The sequence below is a fragment of the Aquarana catesbeiana genome, linkage group LG09 (assembly GCF_042186555.1).
Source record: "Aquarana catesbeiana isolate 2022-GZ linkage group LG09, ASM4218655v1, whole genome shotgun sequence".
Lineage (NCBI taxonomy): Eukaryota > Metazoa > Chordata > Amphibia > Anura > Ranidae > Aquarana > Aquarana catesbeiana.
In genome coordinates this window covers 6,353,443-6,370,822 of record NC_133332.1, presented here as the reverse complement: position 1 = coordinate 6,370,822, position 17,380 = coordinate 6,353,443, and the positions used below count along the sequence as shown (strand labels likewise).

The window sequence follows — 17,380 nt, the reverse complement described above, 5'->3', positions numbered from 1 at the left end:
CATGTGACCTCCAAACATGGTGTGTATTGAAGCATCGAAAGAGTTCAATTCCACACAGTCTTCAAATCTTGAAGGTCCCGTGGGCCTCTTCTATGATCTCTGATCTTTAGTTCTTTCCATAGATTTTCTATTGGATTTGAGTCAAGTGATTGCCTGGGCCATTCTAGCAGCTTTATTTTCTTTCTCCTTGGCTTTGTGTTTGGGGTCATTGTCCTCCTGAGATGTTCGCCCTCGTTTCATCTTCATCATACTGGTAGATGGCCACTGATTTTGATCACCATTCATCCTTACTTCAATTAAATGAGGTTTGCCAGTACCGTATGCTGAAAAACAGCCCTGCCCCGACACCATGATGTTCCCACCTCCAAACCTCACTGTTGGTATGGGGGGTGTTTTTGGGTGTGATGTGCCATGTGACCTCCAAACATAGTGTGTATTAAGGCATCGAAAGAGTTCAATTCCACACAGTCTTCAAATCTTGAAGGTCCTATGGGCCTGTCTTCAAATCGTGAAGGTCCCGTGGGCCTCTTCTATGAACTCTGATCTTTAGTTCTTTCCATAGATTTTCTTTTGGATTCGAGTCAGGTGATTGGCTGGGCCATTCTAGCAGCTTTATTTTACTTTCTCCTTGGCTTTGTGTTTGGGAAGATTTTCCTCATGAGATGTCCACCATTGTTTCATCTTCATCATCCTGGTAGATGGCCACTGATTTTTATCACCATTCATCCTTCCTTCAATGATATGAAGTTTGCCAGTACCATATGCTGAAAAACAGCCCTGCCCCGACACCATGATGTTCCCGCCTGCAAACCTCACTGTTGGTATGGGGGTTGTTTTTGGGGTGATGTGCCATGTGACCTCCAAACATGGTGTGTGCGATGGCACCCAAAGAGTTCAATTTTGATCTCATCTGACCAGACTATATTCTCCCCGTATTTTACAGGCGTGTCTAAATGTTGTGCAGCAAACTTTAACCAAGCTTCACCAAGCTTCTTCTTCAGCAATGGAGTCTTGCGTGGTGAGCGTGCATACAGGCCATGGCGGGTGAGTGCATTACTTATTGTTGTACCTGCTAATTCCAGGTCTTTCTGAAGCTCTCCACAAGTGGTCTTTGGCTCTTGGACAACACTTCTGCTAAATCTTTTCACTCCTCTGTCAGAAATATTTTGCGAGGGGCCCCCTGGTCGCGGCCGGTTTAATGGTGAAATTACGTTCTTTCTAGTTCTGAATTATTTTGTGGTGCACGTGCATACAGGCCATGGCGGGTCAGTGCATTACTTATTGTTGTACCTGCTAATTCCAGATCTTTCTGAAGCTCTCCACAAGTTGTCCTTGGTTCTTGGACAATTCTTCTGATAATCCTTTTCACTCCTCGGTCAGAAATCTTTTGCGAGGAGCACCTGGTCGTGGCCGGTTTATTGTGAAATGACGTTCTTTCTACTTCCGGATAATGGCCCCAACAGTGCTCACTGGAACATTGAGAAGTTTAGAAATCCTTCTGTAAATCAATGCCATCAGTATGTTTTGCAACAATCAGGTTGTGAAGGTCTTGAGAGAGCTCTTAGCTTTTACCCTCCATGAGATGTTTCTTGTGTGACACCTTGGTAATGAGACCTTGGTAATAGGCCACCAGTTGAGATTGAACCAGCTGATATTAATTTGCCCTGACAAGGGGCAGGATGGCTTTCTAATTACTGATAGATTTCAGCTGGTGTCTCCATGCCTTTTTGCACCTCCCTTTCTTCATGTGTACAATCATTTTTCCCTGTGTCCTTCCACTTTATTATACAGAACGTCATTTTTGAAGGTATTAGTTTTGGTGTCTTTGTATGTATGGATTGCACGGCTTGTTACCGACATGTGGGGAAAATTTCATGACAATATCAGCTTTACCAATAGATGTACCTAGAAAAATGGTGAGGTGTCCAATACTTATTTTACATGCTGTATATATATATTAGACTTTTTATTGTGGTTGATCACTGTCTGAGTGAAGAGAGACGTGTGCACTGATGTGACGTCACTTGGTATGTCACCACCTCATCTGTCCCCAGACATTCTGTCACTTGTGAAAGAGACGACTTAGCAATCTCAAGTGTCTGGAGCTTATCACGGTCACCCATATCTCATGCAAATAAAAGGGGGGGGGGGATTGGGCAAGTTCCCCCCTCCTGACAGACATGGAGATCAGCTCAGATCATTCTCCGGGGTCTCAATCCACGAATGTGCGTTACATTGCAGTGCCTTGAAAAAGTATTCATACCTCTTAAAATTTCCCACACTTTGTCATTTTACAACCAAAAACATAAATGTATTTTATTGGGATTTTATGTGATAGACCAACACAAAGTGTCACATAATTGTGAGGTGGAAGGAAAATGATAAATGATACAAATAAATATGTGAAAAGTGTGGGGGAGGGGTATTTGTATGGCGCCCCCCGGAGTCAATACTTTGTAGAACCCCCTTTCTCTACAAGTCTTTTTGGGGGTGTCTCTACCAGCTTTGCACATCTAGAGAGGACATTTCTGCCCATTCTTCTTTTTAAAATATCTCAAGCTCTGATAATAATAATAAAAATGCTATAAATCTATTTTGTAGACGCTATAACTTTTGCGCAAACCAATCAATATACGTTTACTGCAATTTTTTTTTTTTTAACAAAAATATGTAGAAGAATACGTATCGGTCTAAACTAAGGAAAAAAATATTTTTTTTCTATATATTTTGGGGGATATTTATTATAGCAAAAAGTAAAAAATATTGCTTTTTTTTTTTTCAAAATTGTCGCTCTTTTTTTTTATATAGTGCAAAAAAATAAAAACCGCAGAGGTGATCAAATACCACCAAAAGAAAGCTCTATTTGTGGGGAAAAAAAGGACGTCAATTTTGTTTGGGTGCAACGTCGCACGACCGCGCAATTGTCAGTTAAAGCGACGCAGTGCAGAATCGCAAAAAGTGCTCTGGTCAGGAAGGGGGGTAAAATCTTCCGGGGCTGAAGTGGTTAAAGTAAAGCAGTGCTAAATAGCAAAAAATGCCCTGGTTATGAAGGGGGGGGGGGGGTAATATCTTCCGTAGGTCAGGTAGCTAAGGTTCACTTATGTAACAATCAGTATAGCAAATGTATTTTTTTTTTTTTCCCCGTACAATCTTTATTTATACAATTGTATATCTCATTTTGTTGTCTCTCTCCATCATTGTTAATTTTTTTTTTTTTTGCCTTAAACATTCTAAAACCAAAAGAATATATAAAAGATTTGCTGCCAGAGGCGCATGATGGAAAAAAAAGAAAAGAGTTGCATCTTATTTCAGTTTCGGTGACCTGTTACATCCGTCTGCTGAGCCCCCCCCCCCCGACCAGTTCCTGCTAAGTGTGCGGATTGTGTATATAAAACCAGATCTGAGGACCTGAGAAGACGCAGATATTTTTTCGCGGCGCACGGTTTTCTCTAGCAGAAGAACTTTAAACAGTTCCTTTTGTAAGAACGTCTGCTTGTTTGTGCAATGCTGCTCCCGGCCACGTCTTGTGAAAGTGTCCTTAGTGACCACGAGGAACAACAAAGCCAACATCGTTGCCATTGTGTTTGAAAAACAGGAACTAAACAAAAATTGATACATTCTTTCCATTACATAGAAAGCCCCGTCTAGAAATGAGCAAACTGACGTCTAGTAGGGCTTCCGACAGTGGCGGTGCGTCCATTAAGGACGCAGGAGTGCCGCCCGCCCCCCCTCTCCTGCACCGCTCTAATCACCATAGATAGAGTCGTGCATTGCATGAATCTATCTATGGCCGCTGCTGACACCCTCTATTCAGGTGCCCGGCCCATTTTTGGGCGCCTGGCATCTGAATTACACTGGCGGGGGATGTTTTTTGGAAGCACCTGATTAGAGCCATAGGCTCTACTAGGCACCCCAAAAATGTGAGAAGCGGGCGCAACGCTATGTGTTCGCTTCTCACTCAGCTGTATGTTACCAAAGCGATTCTAACTGGGGGGGGGGGGGGGGGGGGGGGCTACCACTGACATGACAGCGATCACTGTTACCGATGACAGGGAGTAGTAGATCTCTGTCATGTTGCTAGGCAGAACGGGGAAATGCCTTGTTTACATAGGCACTTCCCTGTTCTGCCGCTCTGTGACATGATCGTGGGACACCGGCGGCGTAGTCATGGAGCATGCGGCGGTGCGCGCGCACCCACAATGCCGTATCTTAAAGGGGACCTACCTGTACGCCCTTTTGCCAACCCGTGCCATTCTGCCGACGTATATATGGGCGTGCGGCGGTCGGGAAGAGGCTAAACATGTGGGCTGAGAAAAAACAAAACCTCATAGAAATCCATGAATCTGGCACCCACATGCATCTCCGCATGCAAACTGGGGGGGGGGGGGGGGGGTGCCCCTGCGCCCTTTATGCACCGGCCGCTCCTGTTGATAACGGAAGCTGTCTTGAAATGTACTCGTACTTTTTCCATGTTGTTGGAAATGTTATTCTAAATATAAAAGTAACACAATATATGTAAATGGATACTTTTCCCTTTTGTCTGACCCTCATCGTTACATGCGGTAGTCAAGGTTTGTTTTTGAGTCATCGTATCTAAAAATGGAGCTAAAATGTAGCAAAATGTTACAAAATAACCTTTCCCTACAGTACAGTCCTGTCACCTGATAGTATAAGTAATAAGAAAGGAAAGTAAAAAAGAGGAACCGGATGCAGAATGCATTTCTGATGAAGTATGTGTCACTGAAAAGCCAACCATTAGTGAAGTATTTTGGTGAAATTTATGAAGCGGTGAAGAGATAAAAAAAGTAAGAAGATATAATTAGTCTTACAGTAAATAGTCAGAGGCTCTTCCTTTCCTTAAAGGTAGAATCTGATTGGTTGAGATAGGCAATACTAATAGTTCTTCAATATGTAGCACCTTCTCAGATAAGTGCTAGGATTAGGTAAGTGTAGTTCTGGCGGAGCTGCTGTTTTGTTATTAGGTGAATTTAGTTGTTCTCACTAATCAGTGCAGCTGCATTTGATTAATCTGGTCTGTTCTGTGTTTCAGCTGCTGCGGGTTTGATTGCTTCCTCTGCTTTCCAGAGATCAGGCGGCTGGTGCTCAATTTTCTTGGGGGGGGAGGGGGGTTGCGGCCCACGGCCCCCACCCAGCCAGCCATTCACCCCTCACCCCCTCAGCCAGCCAATTAACCCCCCCATCGCTTGATCACCGCTTCATTCGCTCGCACCGCCCGCCATGGCTCCCTGGAAGCCCCACACTTACCCCATCCAGGTCGCAGCTTCCGTGGCTTCCCCCCCACCGCATCTTCTCCTGAGTTCTGGTGGTCTTTTCTCCTGTTGGCCAATCAGGACTTGGGACTCCTGGCCGATCGGGTCTCAGGACCCGCTTCCTGATTGGCCAGAAGGGGAAAGCAGGAAGACATTAGCCAATATTAATTCGTTAATGTCATACAGTGCTGTGCACCACAAGCCCACCCTTTTTGAAGCCAAACACGCACTTAGAAAAAAACAAACAAAAAAAAACATTGAAATCTATGCGTCCAGTGCCCTGCATAGAGATTATGGGCCGGGCACATGGATTGGGGGGGGGGGGTGGCACCCCTGAGCCCATTATGAGCAGCCACCACTGAACATAGGTGTAGAGCAATGCAAGTGGCAGCATGGATATTTATACAGCCCTGGCCAATCTCAGGAAGGGTGGCCCTGAAGGGTGCTTGGAGTCTGTATAAATACTCTGAGATAAAAAGCAGTCTTATCCTGGAGAGGAGAAGTCCAGTCTGGAGGGCTGTCTGTCCTTTGGGCAACCCTGCCAAGTGCTTGCTGTTTCGTGAGGCCTCAGCTAGGCTAGCTGTGGGGCTTGGATGATGAAATTACAGAGAGCTGACTGAGGGGCTGCCGTCTGAAGGTCTAGTCTGGTATCACAGGGGGAAAATGTTGCATGGATATTGGAAGGAGGCAACCAATTTTCCTAGGACATTTGTGAGTACAGAGAGAGAGAGACTTTTGGGCTGCTGCCACCCCTCTGGTGCTAGAGAGTCAGCCGTGTGTTTGTATAAAGGGGACATCGGCTGGTGTCCTGAAGAACCCAGTCTCTCTAAGGCCGGCAGGAAAGAAATTGAACAGTGTTGATGCGGGAATCCCTCCTGCTGGGCCTTAGTCTTCTTGGGGGCGGGGGAGGGTGGGAGGGAAGCCACCCCCCCCTCTGGGAGAAGACAGTTATTATCGCGAGTGTCTATAGCAGCCGCTTGCGATAATCTCAAGAGAATCCAGCAGGCTGGTTGTACCCAAGTTGATCTATCTACCAACTTGGTACATTCGGCCTTTCCATTAACGATTCGAATCTCGGCCAGTTCCTGCTGAACCGGCCAAGATTTGAAGCATGTACGGCCGGCCTAATTCTCAGCGAAGGGACTCAGCTCTATAAAGATAAGTCCACAGTTTGCTTTTTGCAAGGACTTTTGCGTCAGATTCACAGAAGGAAGTTTTCTGTCCTCATCTTGTACGTAATTCTTTTTGAAAATATTCCATCCCTATCCAAGTTACCCCAAAAATAAAAACACCAAAAAGAAGACCCCTGGACTTGTCAATCAGCCAAAGAGTGACTGTGAAGATGTGCCTGGCTCCAGGGCAATTACTGGGAAAAAGAACCTGGGCAATATCCTGCGACTCCTGCTACAAATATCTACAGCTACTATAGTGTATTTTCAGGGAGAATACATTTTGATACATCAGGGCATGAAGAAAGTGGGAGGAGATGATCATAAATAAGAGGAAAGAAAGAGGAGGCAGAACATGAGCTGAAAATCTATGGGGTAGCTTGGGAAGGCCGAAGTCTCAACAATTGAAGAAGGGGAAGAAAGAGGCAACAGAGGTGGCTCTGACTGCAACATGGGATAGGTGAAGTTGAGTGTGATCTGATAATGGACCATTGGGAGAAGAAGTAGAGATGGGCTGAGCATGAGGGGAAGATGTTCGTGGCTAGGAGGGGGACCATTTACAAAGCAAGCTAGGATCCCATTGCATGCCCAGTGGGTCCAAGAAGTAGATATGGGCTGAGCATGAAGGGAAGATAATCGTGGCTAGGAGGAGGACCATTTACAAAGCAAGCTAGGATCCCATTGCATGCCCAGTGGGTCCAAGAAGTAGAGATGGGCTGAGCATGAGGGGAAGATGTTCGTGGCTAGGAGGAGGACAATTTACAAAGCAACCTAGGAGTCTATTGCATGCCCCAGTGGGTCCAAGAAGTAGAGATGGGCTTGGCATGAGGGGTAGATGTACGTGGCTAGGAGGAGGACCATTTACAAAGCAACCTAGGAGCCCATTGCATGCCCCAGTGGGTCCAAGAAGTAGAGATGGGCTGAGCATGAGGGGAAGATGTTCGTGGCTAGGAGGAGGACCATTTACAAAGCAACCTAGGAGCCCATTGCATGCCCCAGTGGGTCCAAGAAGTAGAGATGGGCTGAGCATGAGGGGAAGATGTTCGTGGCTAGGAGGAGGACCATTTACAAAGCAACCTAGGAGCCCATTGCATGCCCCAGTGGGTCCAAGAAGTAGAGATGGGCTGAGCATTAGAAGAAAATGTTCGTGGCTAGGAGGAGGACTATTTACAAAGCAACCTAGGAGCCCATTGCATGCCCAGTGGGTCCAAGAAGTAGAGATGGGCTGAGCATGAGGGGAAGATGTTCGTGGCTAGGAGGAGGACCATTTACAAAGCAACCTAGGAGCCAACTGCATGCCCAGTGGGTCCATCTACAAATTTCATTATCCTGAAGAAAAACCAGGAGGATAGCACAACTGGTCAACACTGTGCTCCTGCTCTCTATTCAGAAGGGAGGATATTGTTGAAGGGATTTGTCTGTGGGACCAGTGCAAATGCCCTATATTGTCAAAAGTATTGGGACACCTGCCTTTACACACACATGTACTTTAATGGCATCCCAGTCTTAGTCCGTAGGGTTCATTATTGAGTTCATTATTGAGTTGGCCCACCCCTTGCGGCTCAAATCTTCTAGGAAGGCTGTCCACGAGGTTTAGGGGTGTGTCTATGGGAATGTTTGACCATTCTTCCAGAAGCGCATTAGTGAGGTCAGGCACTGATGTTGGACGAGAAGGCCTGGCTCGCATTCTCCGCTCTAAATCATTCCAAAGGTGTCCTATCAGGTTGAGGTCAGGACTCTGTGCAGGCCAGTCACGTTCTTCCACCCCAAACTTGCTCATCCATGTCTTTATGGACCTTGCTTTGTGCACTGGTCCAAATCATTTGGTGGAGGGGGGATTATGGTGTGGGGTTGTTTTTCAGGGGTTGGGTTTGGCCCCTTAGTTCCAGTGAAGGGAACTCTTAAGGCATCACCATACCAAGACATTTTGGACAATTTCATGCTCACAAATTTGTGGGAACAGTTTGGGGATGACCCCTTCCTGTTCCAACATGACTGTGCACCAGTGCACAAAGCAAGGTCCATAAAGACATGGATGAGCGAGTTAGGGTGTGTAAAGGCAGGCGTCCCAATACATTTGGTAATGTAGTGTATGTAGAAGGAAAGGACTATAGCACCAAGCCATATGGATTGATCTGGATAACCTTACTAAGTGAGCTTCAAACTAATATTTGCAAAAAAAAACTCAGTTCCACTCAATAGACCTAAGCCTCGATGAAGGGGAATTTATGAATGACCTATCATCTCTCAGCTGGGGACCTGTCAGCTGTATAGAGCAAAACTCCGGCTGGGATGGTGGCACTTGTGTTTTCCGTCTACATTCTTTACTGGTGGCAGAGTATGAAATATCTCTCTTTATCCCACACAAGGGGAAATTTTTGTCTTATTAACATCTGGGCTGGACTGAAAATCATTTCATTTTTTTTACATGTCTGCTGACATCTGTTTTTTTATAATTTTATATGTGTGTATATATATATATAAAATTATAAAAAAAAATGGATGTCAGCAGACATGTAAAAAAAAAATAAAAAATATAATATATATATATATATATATATATATATATATATATATATATATATATATATGTCTACTACATTTTTTTTGTTGCATTAAAAAAAACTCAAAGTGTAAAAAAAAAAAATAAAAAATAATTATATATATATATATATACACTATTTTTATCACTATCCCTTTTTTTTTTTGTAAAAAAGTGGATCAAAAACAGATACGGATGTCAATTTTTACATCCGTTTATTTGTCTGCTGACATCTGTTTTTCATCAGTTTTTCCACAAAAAAAAAAAAAAGTGACTGAACTGAACTAAAAAAACTGAACGCCCATGTATTTGCTATTTGGGTAAAAATGGATGTCAGCGGATCGGATGTAAGCAGATGTTGTTCACGAACATCCGTTTTTCATCTGTTCTGTTTATTAAACTGAATGAAATTAGGGTTTTCTTCTGTCTCAAAAAAACGCAACTTAACGGAGGCGGATGTTAGCAGATGATCATCCGTTAATGTCCGCTAGCCCATAGACATACATGTATGTCTATTTTTTTTATCCGCCAACAGATCTGTTTTTTTACAAAAAAGAAAAAAATGACTGAACTGAACGCCCGTGTGAAAGGACCCTTATTTTTTTTAATTTTTTATTTTTTTTTGCGAACAGCCCTAATTATCTCCTTCCCCAAATCTATTATTTTGTCACACTTTGAATGACAATTGCGCGGACATGCAACACTGGATGGAGGAAAAACGGACATACAGAACGCCCGTGTGAAAGGACTCTAACATTAAAAAATTTAGAAATCAATAAAAATGAAATAAAAATTAAAAAAAAAAAACTAAAAAAAAATAGATAAAATAGATAAAAATAGATAAAATAGATAATAGATAAATAAAAAAAAGTGTGTGAGTGTGTGTGTGTGTGTGGGGGGGGGGTTAATTAGAGATAATTAGGGTAAACTAAGGTTTGATAAATAGGAGAAGAAAAAAAAATCTGCAGATAACTGAAATAAAGTAGACACAAAAGTAACAATATTATTTGTATCTTTCTATCTGGAGTCTAAACAGAGTTTATATAAACACTCATTTTGACAGCTGGGAATTGCTGGCAAGTAATACTTATCTGCTCTGTGCAATGGTATTGTACACAGTGGCCCCCCGTAAAAAAACATCTACTGGGGTCCCCCGTCTGTGCTGTCCACTCCTCCTCTCTGAGTGCCCCCTTAGCAAGTCGTTTGCTATGGGGGCACTCGTGTGGTTGCGCTCCCAAGCCTGGTTAGGCCCCGCCCCCACTTCCTCTTCATGGGATTTGATTGTCAGCAGACAAGGCACAGAGTTGGGTCAAAAGAGGAGCCAGACAAGTGTTTAAGGGGAGCTTATATTGAAAGATTTTTTTTTATCTCATTGCATAGAATGCATTAAGGTAAAAAAAAAAACATCAGGGTCCCCAGAGAGCCCCCTACTTACATCAGGGTCCCCAGAGAGCCCCCTACTTACATCAGGGTCCCCAGAGAGCCCCCTACTTACATCAGGATCACCAGAGAGCCTCCTTACATCAGGGTCCCCAGAGAGCCCCCCCACTTACATCAGGGTCCCCAGGAGCCCCCCCGCTTACATCAGGGTCCCCAGAAAGCCCCCCCTTACATCAGGGTCCCCAGAGAGCCCCCCCTTACATCAGGGTCCCCAGAGAGCCTCCCCCTTACATCAGAGTCCCCAGAGAGCCCCTTCCTTACATCAGGGTCCCCAGAGAGCCCCACACTTGCATCAGGGTCCCCAGAGAGCCCCCTTACATCAGGGTCCTAGAGAGCCCCCCCTTACATCAGGGTCCACAGGAGCCCCTCTTACATCAGGGTCCTCAGAGACCCCCCCTCTTACATCAGGGTCCCCATAGAGCCCCCCACTTACATCAGGGTTCCCAGAAAGCCCCCCTTACATCAGGGTCCCCAGAGAGCCTCCCCCTTACATCAGGGTCCCCAGAGAGCCCCTTCCTGACATCAGGGTCCCCAGAGAGCCCCTTCCCTACATCAGGGTCCCTAGAGAGCCCCCCCTTACATCAGGGTCCCCAGAGAGCCCCTTCCTTACATCAGGGTCCCCAGAAAGCCCCTCCTTACATCAGGGTCCCTAGACAGCTCCTTCCTTACATCAGAGTCCCCAGAGAGCCCCTCCTTACATCAGGGTCACCAGAGAGAGGGCGGGCAGTGAGGGATGATGTAATCTCTCTGCTGCATGCGGCTGCACATTGAAAGCGGAACAGTGTTGATGCAGGGTGGGCGGTGAGAGATGATGTAAACCCTCTCTGCTCTTTCGCCCGATCGACTCTCCAGTGCTGCTCGCCGCACTCACGTCCCGGCTGCAGAGATACCACGGCCGTCTCTGAGAGACTCGGGCTTTGGGTCTCAGATTCGGGGCTATAGCCCCAAAAGCCACCCCCTAGCGACGCTACTGGCCCTGGGCATAGTACATGAAAAGTTACATTAGTCCATGCTGGAGCAATATAAATATGTAAAAATATCCATACCTGGAATCATTCTTATAGTTAGATCACCTAAACTCCGAACTTCCTGCATTAATTAATGGTTAACATGGAACAACACTAAATATGGCATTGCAAACAAATTCTTCTTCAAATACCTTTTATTGCGACATGCCCTCAAGACACAATTTGGCTCATTGACCATAGAGCTCAAGGAATCCTCCATGGAGGACCTTCTGTCATTTCCAGAGATAAACAAACTTGTGACGACCTTTTATGGGCGCCTTCAGGTGATGGGCGCGGATCCTTTTCAGAACTCTCAATGTAAATGGCAAAGGATTATGCCTGAGCTTTCTGAAGAGGACTGGGAGGAGCAGTGGCGTCTCCAGCTTTCAAATTTAGGGGGGGCACATGGGGGGACAGGGACAAAAGTAGGGGGGCAACTATAAAATGCATATATATATATATATATATATATATATATATATATATATATATCCTGGGGCCCTTTACTACGACCCCACAACGGGCCCTTTCACATGTTCTGCAGTGGGCTCCCTTCCTACTGCATTGGGGTCCCCCAGGGTGGCAGAAAACAAGAGATATATGTCACCAGCATATCAAGAAAATATAAGGATCCAAAGCAGTGGGAGAACTATCAGGGTTGCAAAGGTTGTCTTGCCTCCGGGCCCTGGTGTTCTGCCACTGTGGGGTTCCCCAGCCTCCTCTTGCTGTCCTGCCCCTGCTATTGACAGCTCTGGTCTGGCATCTCTTGGAATTTACAGGCTGGTTCTCCTATCCTAAGGACGGGAGAAATCAGTCTGTTTTTTCAGTAACTGAAAGTCCTGGTGGAGTCCTTCCTGCAACTCGCTCTTCTCCCTGCCAATGAGGATGCAGGTGAAGGAGCAGATCAGGCGGCCGTGGTTGTGTGAACGCTCGCATTATGCAGTGTCAGCGAGCAGGGGAGGGGGGAGGAATCACCCGCAGGAGCTGACTGGGGACTCTCTCCCTCTTAGACATTGATTTTTTGTAAAAAAAAAAAAATTTTTTTTTAGGGGGGGCACATGGTGGGGCACAGCACAATGTTGGGGGGGGGTCAGGGCCCCCTCTGGCCCCCCCCCTAGGGTCGCCATTGGGGAGGAGGCAGTGGAAATATGCTTTCAGGATATCATCAGTACAGCTGATGTCCTGATACAATTTAAGTTTATACATCACTTACATTATACACCCGCTAGGTTGGTTGCAATGGGACTGGGTCAAGATATTGCATGCGCTAGATGTAAAAGGATTGCTGCTGATTTCTTTCATATGTTTTGAACATGTCCTGGACTTACAGCATTCTGGAAAGATGTTTTTTCCTTCTTCAACCGTAAGCTACATATACCGCTGCCGCAAACTCCTGAGGTCGGACTTCTGGGAGTACTAAATGATAATGTTCCTCGTACTCACACTAGGATGTTGATACGTATTTTATTGTTTTATGCACGTAAGACAATTTTACTGCATTGGAAAGATACTGAACCCCCTTCAGCCCAAGCCTTCTTCCGTATTGTTCATGGAACTCTCCCAAAATTTAAGTTGATATACAAGAGTAGGGCATGCCCTAGGAAGTTCACCAGCATCTGGCAGCCATGGCTGGATGTTTCGAGGGACTTCTGGGGGGATGTCCTCTCCTCGCAGTTATCTCAGTGAGGAGGCGAGGAGATGTGTTCTTAGCAAACATTATTTGACATATATCTTAATGTGGATGGAAATTGTATACATTCTGGTGAGAGTTTATTCCACAAGGCGTGCCGGAATTATGCTGTATTACTGGTGGTCGTGGGTGCCAGATGTGTGTATGGGTGTGTGTATGAATGGTGTGACTTTGTTCTGGTTGGGGTATTACTGTTTTTTACAGCTGTACTACTTCATGATTTATGTTATATCTTCATGGAGCTAAATACCTATGACATACATGTATGTAGAGCAGTCTGTATTCTTGGTTCTTTTATTATTTCATCTTTTTTGTATTATTTTCATTGTAAAAATCCAAAAATAAACACCTTTAAAAAAAAAAACATGGAACAACACTCAAATACTGTACTACCATTCTATTACAAAGAGCTCTACAGAGTCATGTCTCAAAATACAAACAAACAAGGAATAATGAAGGACGAGAACATAGTGGGGTTGATTTACTAAAGGTAAATAGACTGTACACTTTGCAAAGTGCAGTTGCTCCAGAGCTTAATACACGAGGGAAAGCTTCACTTTGCAAAGAATACCCAATCACATGCAAGGTAAAAAAAAAAAAAAACAGCATTTTTTGCTTGCACATGATTGGATGATTGAAGTCAGCAGAGCCTACCCTCATTTACTCATTTCTGGAGCAACGGCTCTTGCAGAGTCTATTTGCTCTTAGACTAGTAAGTCAACCCCGGTGACTCTCTGAGAGGTTACATAGAGAAGATACACAAGATACGTTCAGGAATGTTCTGCAGATTCTCACTCACTTCAGTTTCCAGGTTGAACTCATTGCAGGAAACGGGCGAGCTCGGTTTTGACTTCCCGAAATCCTTAAAGCTGCTGGAGCGTTGTAAGGACAACTAGAGGGAATAAGAAATACATTGTATGTAAATAAGATATCACAAGGCAGGAAATCCACAGACAAAGCAATGAACGCATTAGACAAAGAACACACTGCAAGCCAATCCGGGACTGGCTCTGATTCTACAAGTCCAAAGTAGACCAGCACACCCACAAGTACCATTCCTAGTTTATTAATCCATTAAGGAACTCCACTAGTACCCTGTGGGCTGGTGAATAGGTCCTAGAACCCCATCCTGAAAATGCCAAAACATTAACAGAACATGAGGGTCTCCAGAGGGACTTCAGAGTCTCCAAAAGGAACTTGCAACCTTACCAATGGAGCCCAATGGTCCTACTTCTGTCCATCTGTGAGCACCGTCCTTGGAAGTTGGTGGATTTAAATAACTGATAGTCATCACTTGGAAAAATTCATTGATAAGCTGCTGAATGTTGAGGATCACGGGTGGGGGGGAGGGGGGGTGGGTGTGTTAGGGTTTTTTAAGGGGGGGGGGGGTTTGGTTTGAAGGGTTACAGTTACAGGGAAGGTTAGGGTGAGAGGTGCAAGGTTTGTATTCGATTTACATAGAGAGTGTTGTAGGGGGAGGATAGTGTTAGAGTTAAATTGGGGGGTAATTGTTGGGGGTTACAAAAATGGCCAGGGCTACATAGAAGGTTCAAAACGCACAACGCACGTGTGGGTGCCATTATAGTAGGTGGGATTTTGCCATGATTTTCGCGTGACGGAATCTTAAAAAATCGCACAAAGCCTGTCACCCAAAAGCCAGCAGAAGTCTCTATTGGCCGACAAACCTGCGACACGTAGAAGAGAGTTGTTGAGGTTACAGGAAGGGCTGATGTCAGGGTTACATGGAGAGTTATTGAGGTTACAGGGAAGGTTAGTGTTAGGGTTACATGGAGAGTTGTTGAGGTTACAGGAAGGGCTAGTGTTAGGGTTACATGAAGAGTTGTTGCGGTTACAGGGAAGGTTAGTGTTAGGGTTACATGGAGAGTTGTTGGGGGATACATGAAGGGTTATTATTGGAAGGGTTAGTGTTAGGGTTACATAAAGAGTTGTTGAGGTTACAGGGAAGGTTAGTGTTAGGGTTTCATGGGGAGTTGTTGAGGTTACAGTAAGGGCTAGTGTTAGGGTTACATGAAGAGTTGTTGCGGTTACAGGGAAGGTTAGTGTTAGGGTTACATGGAGAGTTGTTGGGGGTTACATGAAGGGTTATTATTGGAAGGGTTAGTGTTAGGGTTACATAAAGAGTTGTTGAGGTTACAGAGAAGGTTAGTGTTAGGGTTACATAAAGAGTTGTTGAGGTTACAGAGAAGGTTAGTATTAGGGTTACATGAAGAGTGGCTAAGGTTACAGGGAAGGTTAGTGTTAAGGTTTCATGGAGAGTTGTTGAGGTTACAGGGAAGGTTAGTGTTAGGGTTACATGGAGAGTTGTTGGGGGTTACATGAAGGGTTATTATTGGAAGGGTTAGTGTTAGGGTTACATAAAGAGTTGTTGAGGTTACAGAGAAGGTTAGTGTTACAGTTATATGGAGAGTTATTAGGGTTCCACGAAGGGTTATTGTTGGACTTACAGGAAGGGTTAGTGTTAGGATTACATGAAGTTTAGTTCTTGGGGTTACAGGGAGGGTTAGGGTTAAATCAAGGATTATTGTTAAGGTTATAGGAATAATTAGGACTACATAGGGGGATATTGTTGGGGTTACAGAGAGGGTTAGTGTTAGGGTTACATGGAGGGTTGTTCTTGTGGTTACATGGGGGGGTTATTACTAGGGATATAGGGAGGGTTAGTGTTGGGGTTACATGGAGGCTTACTGTTGGACTTACAGGAAGTAGTTAGCATTAGGATTACATGAAGGTTTATTGTTGGGATTACAGGGAGGTTATTGTTGGGGTTACAGGGATGATTAGGGTTAAATCAGGGGCTGTTGTTAAGGTTATAGGAATGGTTAGTGTTACAAGGAGGGTTAGTGTTAGGGTTACAGAGTGGATTAGTGTTATGGTTTCAGGGTGGGTTGGTGTTACGATTACAGGAAGGTTTAGTGTTAGGGTTACAGGAAGTCCTAGTGTACAGGTACAGATAGTACTAGGGTTATGGGGAGGAATCATTTGAGGTCCACGGGGGGGTTATTGTTGGGGGTTAGTATTAGGCTTAGAGTTAGTATTAGGCTTAGAGTTAGTATTAGGCTTAGGGTTAGTATTGGGCTTATAGTTAGGGTTAGTGTGAGGGAGGCCTTAAGGTGCCACATTGCTTTCTAAGCCAAAAGCTACCAGGGCTAAGCTCCCGGAGATGAAAGCTGACGTGTCTTCCCATAATCCCTTACTCCTGGAAACATGGATCTATTGGCTTTGCCCGCTACTTGTCTCTTGGTGGAGATCGGTAACCACTGAACAGCCAAATCTACAACAATCTACAACACTGAGAATTCTGCTTGTTTCCAGTAAAACCTGTACAGGGGACAACTCTCTGCTCTAACAAGGACTCATCAGTGGTGGAACTCTTCGCAGCTCGCAGTGTGCGGCTTCTGCCTCTCTTCTGGTCAGGATGCCGCAACCTCAGGTTCTCAGCGTGTAGTTACAGTCTGCTTTAACCCCCGCTGTGCTGCATCCTGCACATGCAAGGCTCTTTACAGGAAACACGCTCACACCTGACAAGCAGAGGAGGAAGTGGCACCAAAAGGTGTCAAAGTTTGACTAAGCAGAGCAGCAGACCTCCCGGCCGGGGAAAAGACATTTGCATCAATAATTCATGAGGATGGAAAGAAAGAAAAAAATGATTCACTGCAGCTGTCTGAAATGTAAATGATTTTTGTCTAGACAGTTAGGTATAGTATCAGAATCTGTTGCCCAGCTGCTGAGGAGCTACGCGTTTCACCAGACATTACAAAGTCCTAGCAAAAAAAAAAAACACAAAATACCAATATGGCTCGTTTCACTCTTGCACAGCATTATAATAAAAGGAAAGGATTATTGAACTCCGGGCTACAGAGGAACTTCTTTATTACAATGGCAGTTGGGATACAATCTAATGCATTTCGTGTCACAAAAGAGTCAAGAGAGACTTTTAGAAAAAGCGCTGCTGTAGCATATAGAGCTGTATACCTACCGCCATTTTGTTGTAGCCCGTAGTAAGGTCCCTTCTATTCCATCGTGCCTCATATAGTAAAATATACAATTGGTTTTAGGCAATCTTACATAGAAATATATTGCAAATGTATTTCAGCCAGGCCATGGAAGCAAGACTAAAAGCTGATGTCAGATGCATCGATCGATCCTGTGAGATGATGCCTGGCAGGATGGTGGATGTGTATATATGTGTCACCTAGACATTTTCAATTCGTTTCATTCCAAATTCGTTTTTTTTTAATGAA

The 17,380-nt window shown here is 44.7% G+C and overlaps 1 protein-coding gene across 2 annotated transcripts in view; it reads right to left on the bottom strand.

The window, feature by feature from the left end:
* The window catches only part of SASH3 (SAM and SH3 domain containing 3), a 56,136-nt gene that overhangs the window by 18,770 nt on the left and 19,986 nt on the right, over window positions 1–17,380 (bottom strand). For both annotated transcript variants that reach the window (XM_073598101.1, XM_073598102.1), the window contains exon 3: window positions 13,918–14,010. In XM_073598101.1, the coding sequence (XP_073454202.1) occupies window positions 13,918–14,010 (93 nt within the window). The remainder of the gene's footprint in view (window positions 1–13,917; window positions 14,011–17,380) is intronic.